The 17,350-nt window shown below is 29.6% G+C and overlaps 1 protein-coding gene across 1 annotated transcript in view; it reads left to right on the top strand.

Annotated features, from left to right (window-relative positions):
• Positions 1–17,350, top strand: part of LOC107440653 (E3 ubiquitin-protein ligase MYCBP2) — a 194,178-nt gene that overhangs the window by 145,411 nt on the left and 31,417 nt on the right. The window contains exons 61-69 of the mRNA XM_087158274.1: positions 642–866; positions 1,671–1,736; positions 2,359–2,601; positions 4,054–4,221; positions 5,473–5,730; positions 7,794–8,071; positions 11,551–11,641; positions 11,721–11,840; positions 13,602–13,718. Coding sequence (XP_087014400.1) covers positions 642–866; positions 1,671–1,736; positions 2,359–2,601; positions 4,054–4,221; positions 5,473–5,730; positions 7,794–8,071; positions 11,551–11,641; positions 11,721–11,840; positions 13,602–13,718 — 1,566 coding nt within the window. The remainder of the gene's footprint in view (positions 1–641; positions 867–1,670; positions 1,737–2,358; positions 2,602–4,053; positions 4,222–5,472; positions 5,731–7,793; positions 8,072–11,550; positions 11,642–11,720; positions 11,841–13,601; positions 13,719–17,350) is intronic.

The raw sequence follows: 17,350 nt of genomic DNA, 5'->3' as shown, positions 1-17,350 counted from the left end.
ATTTTATTTAATTTCTTAGCCTGGGAAGCCTTTCTGAACAGCAAGCCGGAAAAGCCAAAATAAATTTTTAAAAAATGTTGTAGAATTAGCATATAGTAAAATTGGGTATTTTAGATTTTGAGAAATGTTTAGATTCATTAGAAAGTTATACAAATGACTTACACATGTGTGGTTAATATTTTTTGCTCTGTATAGGTGTCTACTGAGCTGGATTTGGTGCGATAATTACAGTCTCATATGCAACTATGCTGCATTTTGCAAGATATTCTAAATTTCAGACTTCTTTTTTCATCCTCTGATATCGAACTGAAAAATCTCTTGATCACTTTGTAATGGCTAATATAATCAAGAAAAGAGTTCTTTATGAAACCTTTGTGCTTGTGTAGAGTTTATTAAATAGATATTTTCACATACGGTGTGTTATATAGATATTCATATAATAGATATTTTCATAGTGCATAGCAAATGCATTTCAGTACAATTTGCCCATCTGCTCAAAGTATCAGATTTGTTTGGAGTCTTATGAATTATATTTTACTTGAACCGATCAACAAAACACACCACAAGATCATATGCAGTTCATTATTCCCTTTGTAAAATTGTTTTATTTGCTAAAATCTATATATACTTGTATTTATCAGGTTTCTGCTGATATTGAAGCTTTAAAAGATGTGACGCCATTAGTCGATATCAAAGCATCCAGCCGTCAAGCGATGGTGAATAGTCTTACAGACAATACTACTGAAACATTTTGGGAAAGTGGAGATGAAGATCGCAATAAAGTAAAAGTACTTAATTTATCTTGTGATGCAAAAGTTCAACCCAGGATGGTGTACTTGCATATTGATAATTGCAGGGACTTGGGTGTAAGTATAACCTTTTTTTACATTATATTTCTGACCTAATTGTGCCCATCTGGTATTTTTCAATAATATTTTGTATATTAATTTTAAATGAAATGGAAAAATCACTGACAAAAATCATTAAAAAGTTTTTAGGCTCAAAAAAAGAATTTGGAACATCCCATAAGTGTTTAAATATTATTCAAAACTATTAAAATCAAGTTTGTGTAAATATTTTTTATTAATTGTTTGATGAAATGTTTGTAAGATGCAATGCTATGTGCTGTTGTCATGTGTAGAACTTAGCATAAATTCTTCTTCCCATTGCAAGGGAAAATGTGTATTGAATATTAAAAGTTTTCTTTAAAAAAATTCTTGAAAATAAAAATAAAAATTAATTTTAAACCTAATGCTTTGTATTTTCTGCCATTATCAAAACTATACATTTAAAATTATTTTTTTTTTTTTTTTTTTTGTGAAATTCATCTATAAAAAAAAATATATTATCTGATGAATGATGTATTTTTATGACCTTTCTTTAAAATCCAAAAAAAAATTAGCAAAAATAGCAGCTAGTAGCAAACTTTCCGAATTTTGTTCTATATCTGACAGTTAAAAAAAATGTTAACTCATGAATTTCTTTGTTTCTATAAATCTAAATTATATGAAGTCAATGTAAAGAAAGTTTTTTTTTTCACTGTTGATTATGTATTTATTTATTTGTTATGAAACAAACAATTCTGTTATTGTGAATATTTATTATATAAATCAACTATGTTAGTTGATCTAGCAAGTTTTTTACTTCATTTCTAAATTGTTTAATTTCAGAACAAAGTTTCTGGAGTAACTTTTAAAGCTGGGCAAAACTCTGAAGAATTGGTGAAATTGCGACAAGTAAGTGTGTTGCAATATTGTTATAAATTTACTTTTTCTAACCAAACTGTTGGGACCATATTTCCCAGATTGCACTTTAATTTTTAATAATTATTATTCTTTATTAACTTATTTAATAGTAGTCAAAAATAATTGAGTTGAAAGATAGATTGAATTTTACATCATTTTTAAGAAATTAATTTTAAATGTGGCAAAATGCGACATTTGAACGAAATTGTCCAAATTTCGACACCTTCAACCCTTTTTCTAACCAAACTATTGAAACTGTGTTTCCCAGATTGTGTCTGCCCCCTAATATGAGGGTGTAGAATTCTAATCCATTAAAGAAAAGGAAAGAAAGTTTGTTTTCAGGGTCTGATTTTATTACTTAAAATTTTATTTGTTCTTGTTAATTAGCATATTTAAGATTAGGTCCAAACCATTAAAATTGAGTTTTAGTATGTGAAAATCTGATTATTAGATAAAAAAAGTAATTCATGACACTCTTTTTTTCTTTGGTGCTGTGTTTTCTCATCTTTCAGTTAAATGCTGTCATTTGTTGGAAATGATTCTCAAATAACAAAATTAATGAAAGTACAACATTTATGATGTCTCTCTTATGTTGTAAACTATATTTATTTAGCTTGAAGTGGAGACGCGGTATATTGGATGGCTTAGCTGTGATATTCCTGATGGAAAATTCTCTTGCATTCGTTTAGAGCTTAAAGGTCCAGATAACACTCTAAGACTGAGACAGGTGAAAGTATTGGGCGTCCAAGAGGGTGAGAGCAGCATACACATTGGAAAGAATGTCACTGCAACACAAATACAACAGAAGAACTGTGAGGCTGAGACTTTAAAAGTTTTCAGGCTTCTAACATCACAGGTTTGATATATACCTCCCAACATTTCTGACATACATCCAAATATTGATGTGCAAAAATACTTCTTAATATTTTTTGGGGGTCTGCCAAAAAAATTTACCATAAAGAACTTTTCCATCTAATTTCCGCATATTAACATATTAAAGTGAAATCTTAATTCCTTGAGAGTTATTCTTTAAAGAAGGAAAATAATTAATTTAGGTGATATTTTAAGTTATCGAATCAGTCACAGAAATGCATTATGTTTGAAAGATTCTGGCTTTTTGGATTTCCTAACCTGGTAGTCATGACCCTTATGAATTATTTGCATTTTATCACTAATATATTTTTAAAGAAATTTCAGCATAAGTTGTTGCTTTATATATTTCATGGTATGTTTTCACATTTAAAATTTTTTATTAATATGTGACTCCATATTAAACAGAGATTAAAGCAAAATGCACTCAAGCAATAACAGAGGGTTTCTGCATTTGGTTTTTATTGCCCTCTTAGATGAAAAGCCTTCTTCAAAAAGGTTGCAAGACCAAACCTCTATATTTACTTTGATGGAGCTTGCATGACGTGTAAATGTTTAATAAATGATAGTCCTTATTTTCACTTGAAAAAAATTTCCCTTTTTTTCGGAATAGTTTTGTATGCCATACTAAAACTTATTTATTCAAAGATAAATATACAAAGAATATTTTTAACAATTATATATTATGTTGAAAAAAGATTGTTTTTAATAGTTAGTATCATAGTTTTTGATTAACTTAAAAAGGCCATTGAAAAAAATTACATTGAAAAGTTCAAAAAATAGATCTTTTCAGATAATAGGTCTTTAAGGTAAACAAACATCAAAATATGTGTTATTCAATAACAGAATAATAAATTAAACATAATTAACAAACGTTTTTTTTTCTTTCTTTTTTATGTTGTGAAGAATCAGCAGCGTAGATAAGCAGATTAAAATAACATTAAAAATAAGTTTCAAATTCTAAAAATAAATTAATTCAAATTGATGAAAAAATAATCTTTAACAGGAATTGAACTGAATTGAATGCGCTTCTTTTTATGAAATCAACCGTAATTTAAAGCAAAACAAATTTTATCTGCTAATGTTCTTTTCTAACACTATTAATATTCAGCTTCAATAATATTCATCGAATATTCTTCTCCCCAATGTTTATTTATTTTGATTGTTAAAAAGTCTCCAGAAAATAGATGCTTTCAATATTTACTTATATTCTATGTATCAATCACTCAAATTTTAGTATTTATTTAATTTATTTTGTGTTTAAACAAGTATAAAATTTTCATTATGAGTCTAGCTTAAACTACTTGAAAGAATTAAGGTGGAACTTGTACCAGATTTTTGATCTAATATTTCATAACTAGAAGCTCTAATGTGTGTTTTAACTGCTTGTTATATATGTATATATATATATATATATATATTATTTCAATAATCGTAGGTGTTTGGGAAATTGATCAAGGGCGAGTTTGAGGATGATTTAAAGAATGATGTCAATCCAGAAGCACAGTTGTCACACTCTCAAAGCACACTGGAGACAAATGATCTCAAAGAACATATGGTGGGAATTTTATTCTCCAGAAGTAAACTCACTCATTTGCAGAAACAAGTAAGTTGTCAAAAAACTGTTTATTAATTTAATGAACGAAGAGTATTAGGTTAAAAAATATGTATAACTGCATAAATGTGTATATTTTTTATGTTTTTTTTTTTTAAAAAGTAATATGGATGGTTGACCGAATGTAAACAATAACAGGCTTCCAAAAACAGGAAGACATTTGGAAAACTTCCGGCGAATCCCTTCGCTTACAGGGTTACCACTCCACAGAGAGAACAGGGAATTTAAAAATCACCTGAAATAACAGGGAAAATGCAGGGAATTTTCATTTTTTCTTTACGAACTGGGAATTTTGTTTCTTATTTTTGTCTTTTAAAGAATGGTGACCCCTCAAGGCGTAATCTATGGAATGTTTCAGCTATACTAAACTATTTTCTTTACTATAGCATTATTTAAGTATGTTCAGCTGTTTTTCCAGCAATTGAAACTAATAAATTAGTTAGCCCAATATAACTTACACAAGAGCACAGTAATTGTTGTGTTTCCTCTTAATATGTACAGGGAAAACACAGGGAATATTTTTTACAGATTTGAGTGGTAACCCTGATGATTGACTGAATGTAAACAATAACAAGCTTCTGAAAACAGGAAGAAATTTGGAAAACTTCCGGTGCATCCCTCCGGTTATGTTATGCTTACGAGGCAATGTGGGAGCAGGCTTATTATTCTAGGAGGTTTTATTATTGCGATTTGTGTTTAAATTTATTCATAAATTTTAGCATTCGTATGAGTTTCCTGCAATTTACAAATTCTAACTGGTTGCGAGCCTAATTTTAAAAAAATTAATGTAACCACTTAAATGCTATGTTTTAAGTGTTATCCCTTATTTGGCTATATTTGTGTAAAATATCACCGTTAGTTATTTTTTGAGTCGCATCTTGCAGGGCATAGTATGCTGTCATAGTATCTTCAGTACTATGACAGCAAAGTATCTTGCAGGGCATAGTATCTTCAGAATTTTTATGATGTTTGTTCCATGCCATTTAAATTTAGAAAACGAGTTATATTGCAAACACTACTTGTATAATAATATTTGATGGAGCCTTTTTTCAAGCTTACGCGTAAAAATCAATCCGAAGTAGAAATCTGGAAGTACAGATGTTGATGTAATAGAATTGAGTTAACATGTCTTATGTACTAATGAAATGAGTTGTATTTTTGTAGTGGTAGACACTATGTGAATAACTCCTTGTCTAAATATTTATATAGTTTAACCTTTTTTTTTCCTCCTTAAAAAAAAAGGTATGTTCCCATATTGTTGCTGCTATTAGAAAAGAAGCATCCTGTGTGAGAGATGAATGGGAAATCTTGTTATGCAGCAAATCTCAGTCAACAGAAGAACTGCCAAAGTCCTCTGATGCTTATTGTTTTGAAATGTTATCTATGGTGCTGGCCCTCAGTGGTTCCAGTGTAGGCCGTTCCTACTTAGCTCAGCAGGCAGGACTGCTCAGGGACTTGTTCAGTCTCCTGCACACGGGATCTGCCAGAGTTCAGCGGCAAGTATGTATTTGCTGTGTCTGTCAGCATTAAAACTTTTTTTATTACTCTGACATTTTGCCATAACCGACCAAATAACCGTTTAAGAACTTTTGCATCGAAAATCTGCATATCATCTTATTGCTTTTGCACTTTTCACTTCATGACTTTTCCTGACAGTTATATGCATTTAATATTCTATTATTATTATTTATTTACTTATTCGTATTTTGTTTGTTTCAAATAATACTTGTCGATACCTATTACTACCACAACCAGTCATTTAACTGGGAGAACAATTTATTGCTTTATAAGGTTATCGGATCAGAAATTACGATGTAATGCTTGTTCAGCATATTGCATTCCATGAGTTGCACATTTTTGCAAAGACTGTTGCGCAGTCAGTTCGATCAGGATAACTATGAATTCAAATTTCAAGAAAGTACCTAAAATTTTAGATTTGCATTTTTGTGTCAGAAAAAGTGACAAAAACTAAAAGTTTTGGTAAGTAGGTAGTTTATATTTTATTTTGATAGCTTTACTTCATTTCTAACTAACTGTTAGTTTTTACCCAGAAAAATGTTAAAACAATCAGGATAGCACAAGTTCTTAGAAGAAATAATATTAATTATAAGAATTCTTATATATTATAATTATAAGAATTATAGAAATAATAATGATTCGACGAAATATGTTTGCCGAAAATGTATAATGGAAACCCCCTGTATATGTAAAAAATGCTTTTAGCAATTAATTAAAAATTCATATTCTTTGTGTTTGTAGTGCATAAAAATTGGAAAGATGCAATTTTGTTTAATTATAAAGTTTTTTTTGTTTGTTTGTTTATTTAATACCTAACATCCATATTTTATACATTCAATTACGAAACAAAGTCCGATCATTTGACCAGCTATGGTAGAAATATGTATGCATTAGGTGTTGGTACATTTAGTGTTAAGGAAAAATACATATAATTTTCTAACGAAATTAATAATGAAGGTTTAGATCTTTAAAATTTTAACGTTTATGTTTGATATATTGCCATTTTTAAAACTAGAAATTCTTCTAATTATTAAAAGAGAAATTGACTTTTTAGAGTAACAGAAAATAAAAGATTTGATTAGATTAATATTAAAATGATTTGATGCTTAGAAAGCAAGACATTCCTTAGATTATAAAAAAAAAGAAATTAAATAAATTTTCAGCTCATTTTATCATTAGTGTATAACTTCTGAAACTGTTTTTCAGACAACATTATTGTTCATTTATTTCATAATTCTTCATTCTGAGCTTCTAATTCATTAACTTTCAGGTGTTTTCTTGAAAAAGAATTCTTCAGTGAGCATGATCAATGTTATATGATAATTCAGATATTCACAAATATTTAAATATGCTAGTACAGAGTGTGTAGCGTTTTTAAAAAGTTCTTAAAGGTGCTTGTTTTCATTTTTTAAAACCCCTTAAACGCGGTTTTTTGAATGGTTGTTTTTAAAAAGTGCTTGATTTTAGCTACGAATTATGCAAATAGACACAGTTCACATTGTTCTATTCAGCGTTTTCACAATTAATTCAATCCCAATCTATTTCAGCGTATTGTTAGTTCGTAGTGTATGAAATTCGTTTTACATGATTCATAATTTCATGATTTTTGACATGTCGGTTAAAACAATATAAAACCGTCAATTGTCGAAAACTTACCAACCCTGCCTAATTATATTTTTTAAAAGTGCTTAAAAATATTTTTTGAGTGCTTGTAAAGTGCTTACAAATTGCTTATTTTTTGTTGATTAATTTGGCTACGCACCCTGTAGTAGTAATTTTTATTGTCGGAAACAGTTCATTTTTTTTTCAAAACAAAACTGAAGAAGTATTTTGAACTGAGTTAGTTTTAAGATAAACCAAATTCTAAAGCTTTAATTTTTTTTTTAAATTTAATTTAAGTGTATAATTTTGTGTTTAAAGTAATTTTCATTTATACTTATATATACTTCAATGTTCAATGAATCTATGTAACACAAAATTCTACTGCATATTCTTCCTGTTTTTTTGGAAAAGAATTTATAAAAAAGTTTTGTGATTGAATTTAGGTGACTTCACTGCTGAGAAGAGTTCTCCCTGAAGTGAGTCCTCCCACTTTGGCCTCCATTCTGGACGTCCCCTCCCTCCCCCCAGCAGATTTCAGCATCATTTCAGAAGAGAGCAGCAAACAAGAAGAAGAAGAAGACAAGACGGGTATATTGGATGTCTTCCTCTCCTGCATAGCAAAAGCCATCACTGTACAGACCAAAGTGAAAGGAGGATCATCTTCCAGTGGAGGAGGAAAAGGTGTTACAACTGTCACATTAGCTACCTCTATTCATCCAAGGTGATCATCTCCATTCTCTTGCAAAAACTTATTGATTATGCTGAAATATAAGAATAATTAATTTGTGTAAAAAAAACTCTTTATTTAATAATTTCGTAGTTCAGATTTTTTCTTAGAAATACAGTCAAGCCCCATTATAGTGAACATGGTTAATAGTGAACTCCTTGATATAGTGAACGAAATGTTCACTCCTGTGTCTTGCTATGCACATATAATATTATTTATTGTGGATATAGTGAAGAAGAAAGGAAATTAGATATTATTAACGTTTTTCTCTCTTCGACTGATTTTTTTTTTCTTCATTTTTTGGTAATTTTGAAATTTCTACTTAAACAGGTTGCCACTCCACAGGGAAACTCTGGAAAATACAGCAAATTTAAAAGCTACCTAAAAATGCTGGGAATTTTGATTTTTTTTCTTTGCAAACTGGAAAATACAGGGAATTTTGTTTCTTATTTTTGTCTTTTACAAAATGGTGATAACTCAAAGCGTATGTTAAGGGGATATATAATCATGATATTTCAGGTATACTAAACTATTTCATTCACTATAGCATTATTTAAGTATGTTCAGCTGTTTTTCCTGCAATTAAAACTAATAAATATAGTTAGCCCCAATATAGCTCACACAAAAGCACAGTAATTATTATTTCCTTCTAATATATTGAGTATAAAATGTACAGGGTAAAGGGGGAATTTTTTTTCTCCAGATTTGAGTGTCAACCCTGATGAAATACATATAGCTCTTTTTAAAACCATCTATTGAGTGGAATGTAGCCGTAAGCATTTTTCTCTTGTTTGCTACTTCTATCTCAGTTTCCCATCCTTAAATTAAGGTCATCCATAAATTCTTTGCTCGCAAGATGTAGAGTAATCTATACATAATAATAAAAGCGGCTGTGTGTGTGTGTGTGTCTGTAATCACAATATATCGCCCCAGAAGCCTCGCCCAGGCACGAAACTCGGCACATAATTGTGTTTTGACATAATGAAGAAGTATTTTTTTTCTTTTTTAAAAATTTGGATTAGTTATTTAGTTATCAGTCATTTTGTAAGTCTATGCTTTTCATCTGCTTTTTCGTCTTCAAAGAGCCATATTCAAAAAACTATTAAAAAATGCATATACTTTTCCCCACTCTTATAAATGTATGCTAATGCGAACCTTACAATTGAAATATTAATTTTCGACAACTTAAACCAATGATATACGAAGGAATTAATAATTTAATTGTAAAGTTCTCATTAGTTTACATTTATTAAAGTGAAGAAAAGTTTAACTTTTGTATTAAAAATGTGGCAACATATTCGATACGTAAATAGAACGCTTCGCTTTCATATATTTGTCGCTGTTCATAATTGTTATAATAAGTTTTTCTTCTTCTTTCCACGCTCTATTTTTTTTTTTCTTAAGCGAAGACGATAATTTTTGTAGCGATATTGTAGTACTTTGTACAACTAAAAATTCTTTTCACAACACTTTAAAAATATTTACTTTATTTTCTTTATATATACAGAGAACAGTCGGCAAAGAATTCGATTAGGTTGAAAAACATTTTGCTAAAAAGGAACGAATTCCAAAAGAAAAAATAAGCAACTTAAAGAATAAAAATGCTGATGCCAGCCAATTTTTTGAAAGTTAACTTAGAAATAACAAACCAAACGATGTTAAATAACAAACCAAACGATGTTAACAAAATGACGTAGAAAGCGCAACTAGATCAAAATTATACAAGCACAACTAGATCAAATTATAATACCTGAGTGCGTGACGTAACAGATATAGAAATAGAATTTGATACCATAAAAAATTATATAGAAATAGAAATTGATACCATAAAACATTTATTCGTTTTCGTGTTCTTTTCATGTATTTAGCATTTTAGTTTTTTTTTTTCTTAAGCGTTGTAGCTATATAATTTCAAACATCCTCAAGAGCTATAACACATCTGCAGCAGAACTGGATATGAAGACAAAATTGCAGGACAGGAACACTTTAATTGTCCACTAATCTTCAGATTTCCTGCTACGTTTTAAAAAACTTTATTTGTGAAAACCTTCAGCGTGGCGGACAGCTGGCCGCCTTAGGCGGCTAGTAAAAAATAAAAGTTAGCGTATTTTTTGTTACTAAATAATGTGTAATAAAAGGGAGCAGTTTCGAAATATGAGTTAAAATTTTTTTGCTCTACCGATATAGTGAACTCCCGGTTTTTGTAAACCGAAATTTCGGTTCCTTGAAGGTTCACCATAGCGGGATTTAACTGTGTTTATAAATGTAATTTCCACATTTGCAATTCAGTAATGTTACTCTTTTTAAAAATTAAGTTATCTGTATAAATTATTTTTGGTGCTTTATCACAAGTATTGGGATGACATTTTCCACCTTTTGCCGAATTTCCTTCTTTATATATTTTTAAGTAAAATTTTCACTGTTATTTGTATTTTTTTTTTTTGTTCTCTTTCATGGTTTTTTAAATTTTAATATTTTCAATACAGTGTTTGATTTATGACAATTCCTTCTTAATTTCATGGTTCGTCAATTGGCATTGGTTAGATTGTAAATATATGTATAATTGTATATGTATATATAATTAACGTAATGGAAAAATTTAAGTTGCTACTATCCGTGGATTCGACCCTTCAGCTGATTCAGCTCTTGCTAAATTCACTGAACCCAAAAGCCACTTTTCTTCTAATTCTTGCAGAGAATTTATTACTTCACCATTTTTTTCTCCCATTTGGCTTAAAATTGCTATATTCTCTCCTGTTTTGGTTTTAATGTCATTTTTAGGCCTGTTACCAAAATCAAATCTCTTAACGATCCTCTTAGCTTTGATAATTCCTGCTGCATTTGCCACATTCCTTGTTGATGCAACCATTGGGGAACTGTTTTAAAATGTTTACTTGGGGGAAAAGGATAGATTTGTCTGTTATCAAGAATTCGAGAAATCTTCGATTGTTTCACATTGTTGGCATAAATTCAGTTTCGCCAATACTAACTCATCCCAGTTGCTCATCTTGATGCCCTGGAATCTTCTTTTATTCATTTGAATGCTGATTTCCTAGTTAACATCAGTTCCGACGCACCTCTCCATAACACCTGGAAATGCATTTGCCTCTCTGTCACAGTGATTTTTCTTGTTCTGTCTTCATATTTTTCTTCTTTCGGCGTCTGGCTTTTCGTGTTTTGTTTCTCAGCTTCATTTTTCGTTGGCCTCTTTACATTTTTGCTTCTTTAATTCTTGTCTTGCAAAATGGGCACCTATTTCTTGATGCACTTGAAGCATATTGACTGTTTTTTCTTTCTGAAGTGAATGAAGTTTTCTATCGGGTTAATAGTATTGTTTATTTTGTGAATAATAGTATTGTTTATAATTGAAATAAAAAGCAATTAGAACAATTTATACTGGTCTTTAGAATAGATTTATTTTAAAAAAGTATTTTTAAAATCAGTTTAACTAATTGGAATATTTGTTTCAAAAGAGACGACATTGGTAGTCGATGGTGGCTCAGGGGCTGTATGTCACGCAAACTTGCTGAAGTTATTATTCAACTGCTAAAGGACATGGCAGCTGTAAGTGTGCTTTTATCTTTAAATTTGTAATGGTAGTATTTAACAAATCTTTAATTATTTATTTGTGGCTGTCTCTTAGGGAAAGTTGACTGAAGCTTGGGCTAACATTACAAAGAGTGCTGTTGCTGAAAATATTTTGAATTTGACAAAACTTGAGGAACAACATCGATCTCCAACTGAATGCTTGAAAACACCAACGGTTAGTTGACTTAACTTTTCTAAAAATGCCCTCCTAAAGCTTACATTATTGTTTTATGTAATAAACACCATATATTTCTTTCATTGGTTCGTTATTTAGCGGATATCTAAAGACGACAGAAAAGGACACAACATTGCCATTAAAATTTTTACTTTTTTTTCCATTTATCGCAAAGTTGATTCTTGTTCAATGAGAAAAATGATGGTGCTAATCATTCTATTATTACTCAGATCATTATAAAAACAAGTTTTATTCCAGAATTGTTTTAGCAACCCTCTATTGCTTGTGGCTAATTTTTATTCCCTATAGTCATAGGCTATGCGTCAAATCGGTTTGCACCTTCTTTAATCGTATTTTAGTGGTTCTATATCTACTCTAATGTTATATGCAGTCAGAAAAATGACAAGGTGCGAAGTTCAGATTATCACTCTAATCTAGATGAGGCTTCCCAAGGTCCTTAAAAAACTGCTTCATTTGTATTTTAGAAAATAAAGGCCTTTAAAAGTACTTAATTTTGGTATTAGGTTTTTGAAGGTCCTTAATTTTTTAGCATCACTATAGTTGATAGGAACAATATTTATTTTAAATTTATTAAAGCAAAAAGTCCTTTTATTACCTAGAATTAGACCATGCATCAAGGGTAGAGCATTTTAGAGAGACAAGAAGTGTGTGAGGGGGGGCTACAGACAAGAGAAAGAAAGATTGTCCTTTCATTTATATAGTGGTTATTTCATTAATATATTCTGCCTTTGGGCTAGAATGATACTCTGTGAGGAGAGTGAAGCATTCTAAAAGAAAAGAGTGTGGACAAGGAGATACTGCGCATAGAAATGATGGTGCCTTTCTTGGGGGGGGGGGGCAGTTCTAAAGAACCTAAGTAGAAGAATTCCACTGGCCTTCAAAATCAACAGAATTCAAGAAATTCAGTTCTACTGGTAGTGCATTAGCTTATAGGAATTAAGTAAACCCCTAGGAAAAGAACTATTAGAAAAAAGTTTTTAGCTAGTAATCCATAACGAAAACAGTTGCCAAAAATCTTAAGAAACTAAATAAATTTGTATGATATTTCAATGTGTTGTAAGTAATTGTGAATTTATAAACATCAGTTACATGTTTTTAAAATTCACGATTGTTATACTAAAAATTAAACAGATCTGTAATAAACAAGGTTTGAAAAATCTCAGCCCATCTAGGTTTTTCATTAAAAACCCTAGGTCTATTAGAATCAAATTCAAACTTCATAATAATTATTTTATTCAGTTAACATTGTAACTTAACATACTGTTTTTCTTTATTATTATCCTTTTTTTATTTTATTTATTTTACTTTTGGTTGCTTTGAAATTAGTTCATGTTTTTCACCAGATTGTTTAGTAATATTATGTAAAGTTAATTCCTAATAAAAGTTTCGGCTGGAAATAATTTTATGTAAAGCTCATCATAAAAGTAAATATAACACAATTTTTGTTTAGTAATAATTTCAAAATGGTTATTGAAGTGACCTCCTATTGTATCTTTATCTTAACTGAAAAACGAAAATTCTAATTTAGCTGATGAAATATTTCTCAAAAATAAAAAAATTTGTTTCATTTCTTTATGCAATCAGGCAGGGATGAAAAACAACAAATATCCATTTAAACGGGAACGTTTAACATTAGTTTCATATAAAATGATTTGGTTCCATTAAATTTTATTCGTCTATATTCAATACGCAATTGAGTGGCTGTATATCGAACTTTAATAACTGATTTATGTTTTGTAGCTGTGGCTGGCATTAGCCTCTTTGTGTGTGCTCGATCAAGAACATGTTGAACGTCTCTCTTCTGGACAATGGGTTGGATCTAAGAATGCTGGTGATGGACAACAATCTCAACCTAGAGTAAGATTTTTATTTTGCTATCACAAACTATTTTAAATTAGTTTTAAACGTTTATCAAAATATAATTTTTTTTAATATTGCGACCTATCTAGTTTTTGATTTTGAAAAATATATATATTTTCCAAGTGCTTCTTTATTTTTTCATATTACATGGTGCGTAGCATTTTGGAAAAGTGCTTAAATATGCTTATTTTCGTTTTTTAAAGGCCCTTTATTCTATACATCATTAAAGCATTGTGATTCGTATGTCTGACCACAATTCATATTTACACAATTTTGAAATGTAACATCGTGATGCGTTTTCATACGATTTAAAAACATCTCAATTATATTTTTTTGTCAATCAAGAACTGACGTAGAACTAAAAAAATAATAAAATGGAATTTTAAAAACAAGTAGACTGAAAACAAGAAATTTAGTTTTGTCAAACTTGAAAAGGAAAATAAAGAAAAGAGGATAGAAGCAGGCAAAATGAAAAGAAGAACTTTCAACTCAAATGAAAATGAGTGCATAGAAGATTACATAGGAGAAAAGTTGTACAGAGTCTGGAATAATTTTTGGACTATACTTAGCCTAATATTAATACATACATACATAATATAATAAAGTATGCTTCATAAATTACTACAAAGCAATCAATAATCACTTTGTTTAAGTTTTATTCTATTGTCAATGTGACTATGTTTTCCAAGTGAGTATTAATGCGCTATCAAATTAAGATTATTTTGTAGTACATTCCATTTCTACAGATTGAAACTATTCTATAAAGTTTGGTGAAGGACTTTTAATTGCTATTTTGTAGAAATGTGGTTTTTTTTAGGAAATTAAATGACAAATTTTGACTTTATTTTTCTTTTTTAACTCAATTTTCTATTTTATTAATTATAACATTGAATACAATGAAAAAAACCACGTAAATAATATACTTATCAATTTTTAAGTAAAGATATGGGACAAAATTATCCAAATCACCATTAACTGATGCCTTCCAGAAGAATCTTACCAAAAAAATGTTTTAAGGAAATGTCTTTAAGCAAAAAAGCTTTTGTGAAAGAAAGTGTTTCAAAGTTACTAATACACCAAAAGCTAAATGAATTGCATCTACATTTAACATTTTAACCAAACTTGTGTTAAATTTTTTTTTTTTTACATTTACACCCCAAGGGCTTTAACGTATTACACAGTTGTCACTCCGTAGGAAGAACGGGGAATTTAAAAATCACCTAAAATGCAGAGAATTTTGAGTTTTTCTTTAGAAACTGGCAAAACACAGGGAATTTTGTGTCTTATTTTCGTCTTTTTAAAAATGATAACCTCTCAAAGTGCAATCTTTCTTTCCTTCCAGGCGCGGATACGTGCATAGGTTAGTGAAACCCTTACCCGTATAATCCGCGTCTGGCAACTACTTCCAGCCAACCTCAATTAATTATTTAAAGTTTCAAAAGAAAGGAGGTTAAAATTTTGTTTACAAATATACAGAAAATTAATTTGTTTACAAATAGACAGAAATATTAATTTGTTTACAAATAGACAGAAATATTAATTATTGTTTAAACAATATATATATGACCTATAGAAAGTGACAATAAATGAATTTTGGAAAGTAAATTAATAGAAAGAGGAAGAAAAAAAAAGGTAATAAAAAAAAAATATATATGTATATATATATATTTAGTTCTCCATTAAAATTTTGATTTATAGGTATTAAATAATAAAAGAAAGTAATTAAAATGTTATAATAATAAAAAAAAGTTAAATAGAAAAGATATGTACAGTATTTACAACATATAGGTAGGCATTCCAAAATATATAATAATTTTTTTTATATTTAAAATTTTAGAATATTATCATTATCAGAAAGAAAATTCATCACTAATAATAATTTGGTTTTATGAATTGTTTAGTTATGAATGTTACTGTTTGGTTAGTTATGAATTGTTTTTGCCAAGTTGGTAGATAAGTGATACTCAATGCACGAGTATGCCATGAAGCTGTATAGATGCATTCCGTAATATAGTGTTCTGGTGTGCCCAGAAGGCCGCAGGTGCAGTGATCATTATCTGAGATGTTTAGATATTTAAAATAACATGGAAAAGGACCATGCCCAGTTAGAAACGAGATTTCTTGTTTTGATGGTATCATCTTAAAATAATCTACTTTATTAATAATTTTATATAATCTTCTTCCCTTATCTGAATTGTTCCAATAATTTTGCCAAATTTGTGATACAGAGTTCTGAAGTTGATTCTTAAGATGTGAGATCGGGAAGGGATATGAGTAATTTTGTTGTTTAGTTGTCAATAATTTAGCTAGGGCATCTGCATTTTCATTACCTGTTCTGTCATCATGTGCTTTAATCCATGAGATAAATATATTTGTATTAAGGAGTAATTTTTGTATTTTAGCCGAGAGTGAATTTTTCGTGCATGGGTTGATTATAGAGTCTAATACTGCTTTAGAATCCGACCAGATTGTATATTTTTTAGATGCCTTAAATGAAGTCTGTGATTTGATGAATCTAATGCATTCTAAAATAGCAAGTTGTTCAGCTTGAAAGACTGAGTTGTTATTATTAATTGTGTAATGATTAGAATGATTTATGTTGTAGAATGCAAAACCAGTTCCAGTATTTGTTTTCGAACCGTCTGTGAAAAAATTGTATGGATCTAAGTGATTATAGTTCTTATTTTCTTCTAAACTGATTAAATTAGTGATAGACTGAGAGGGGTGAAAAATAGTTATTGTTTGTTTTTCCTCGTAAGTACTGTATTGATAATTTATATTGTTATAGGAAATGTCTTTTTTAAGTTGAGTTATGATTATTGAACACGACAACGACACAATCTGTTCTGAGAGAGGTGGGAATCCAGCTAAGACTTGTAGAGCAGCTGTAGGAGTGGAATGATAGGCTCTTGTGATATTCAGAAGAAATTTCCTTTGGATTGAGTCTAAAGTTCTTGAGATTCTAGGCGAGATTTTTTGTGCCCATGCACATGAACCATGGGCTAAGGAAGGGATTATAGCAGTTTTATATATGAGTTTACGAGCGCTCTGGTTTATGCCCCAGGATTTTGTATTAATTTTAAAAAGAGAAGTGAGTAGTTGGTTTGATTTCTCTTTCAGTACTTTAACGTGTGGACCCCAGTTAAGACTCCTATCTAATATCACTCCCAAATATCTGAAATAGTTCTTTTGTGAGATTTTTTGGTTGTTTATTTTGAAGATTTGACCCCTGCTTGAGTTGGAGAAATGGATGAAAACAGATTTGTCTATTGATAAATTGAGATTATTACTTGTTAGCCAATTTTGAATAATATTGAGTGTGTTGTTAGTATTAATTTCTAAATCTCTTCTTGAATTTCCAAACGTTAATAGAATGATGTCGTCTGCAAATGCTTGTATAATTTGATTGTTCATATCTGTATTGAGCAAGCTATTGATTAAAAAATTCCAAGCTGTCGAACCTATGCAAGAACCCTGTGGGCAACCTTTAAGTATGTTATGTTTTGTTTTGAATCCTTGATTTGTTGATAGAATAGCAATTCTATTTCTGTTGATATCTTCTATCATATGACATAAATTTTTAGGGAGATTTGAAGTTGAAATTTCTTTATAAATTAAATTATATTGTA

The sequence above is a fragment of the Parasteatoda tepidariorum genome, chromosome 2, assembly GCF_982258835.1.
Source record: "Parasteatoda tepidariorum strain Cologne lab strain chromosome 2, Ptep-v5.0, whole genome shotgun sequence".
NCBI lineage: Eukaryota > Metazoa > Arthropoda > Arachnida > Araneae > Theridiidae > Parasteatoda > Parasteatoda tepidariorum.
This window is presented reverse-complemented; position numbering and strand designations above follow the sequence as displayed.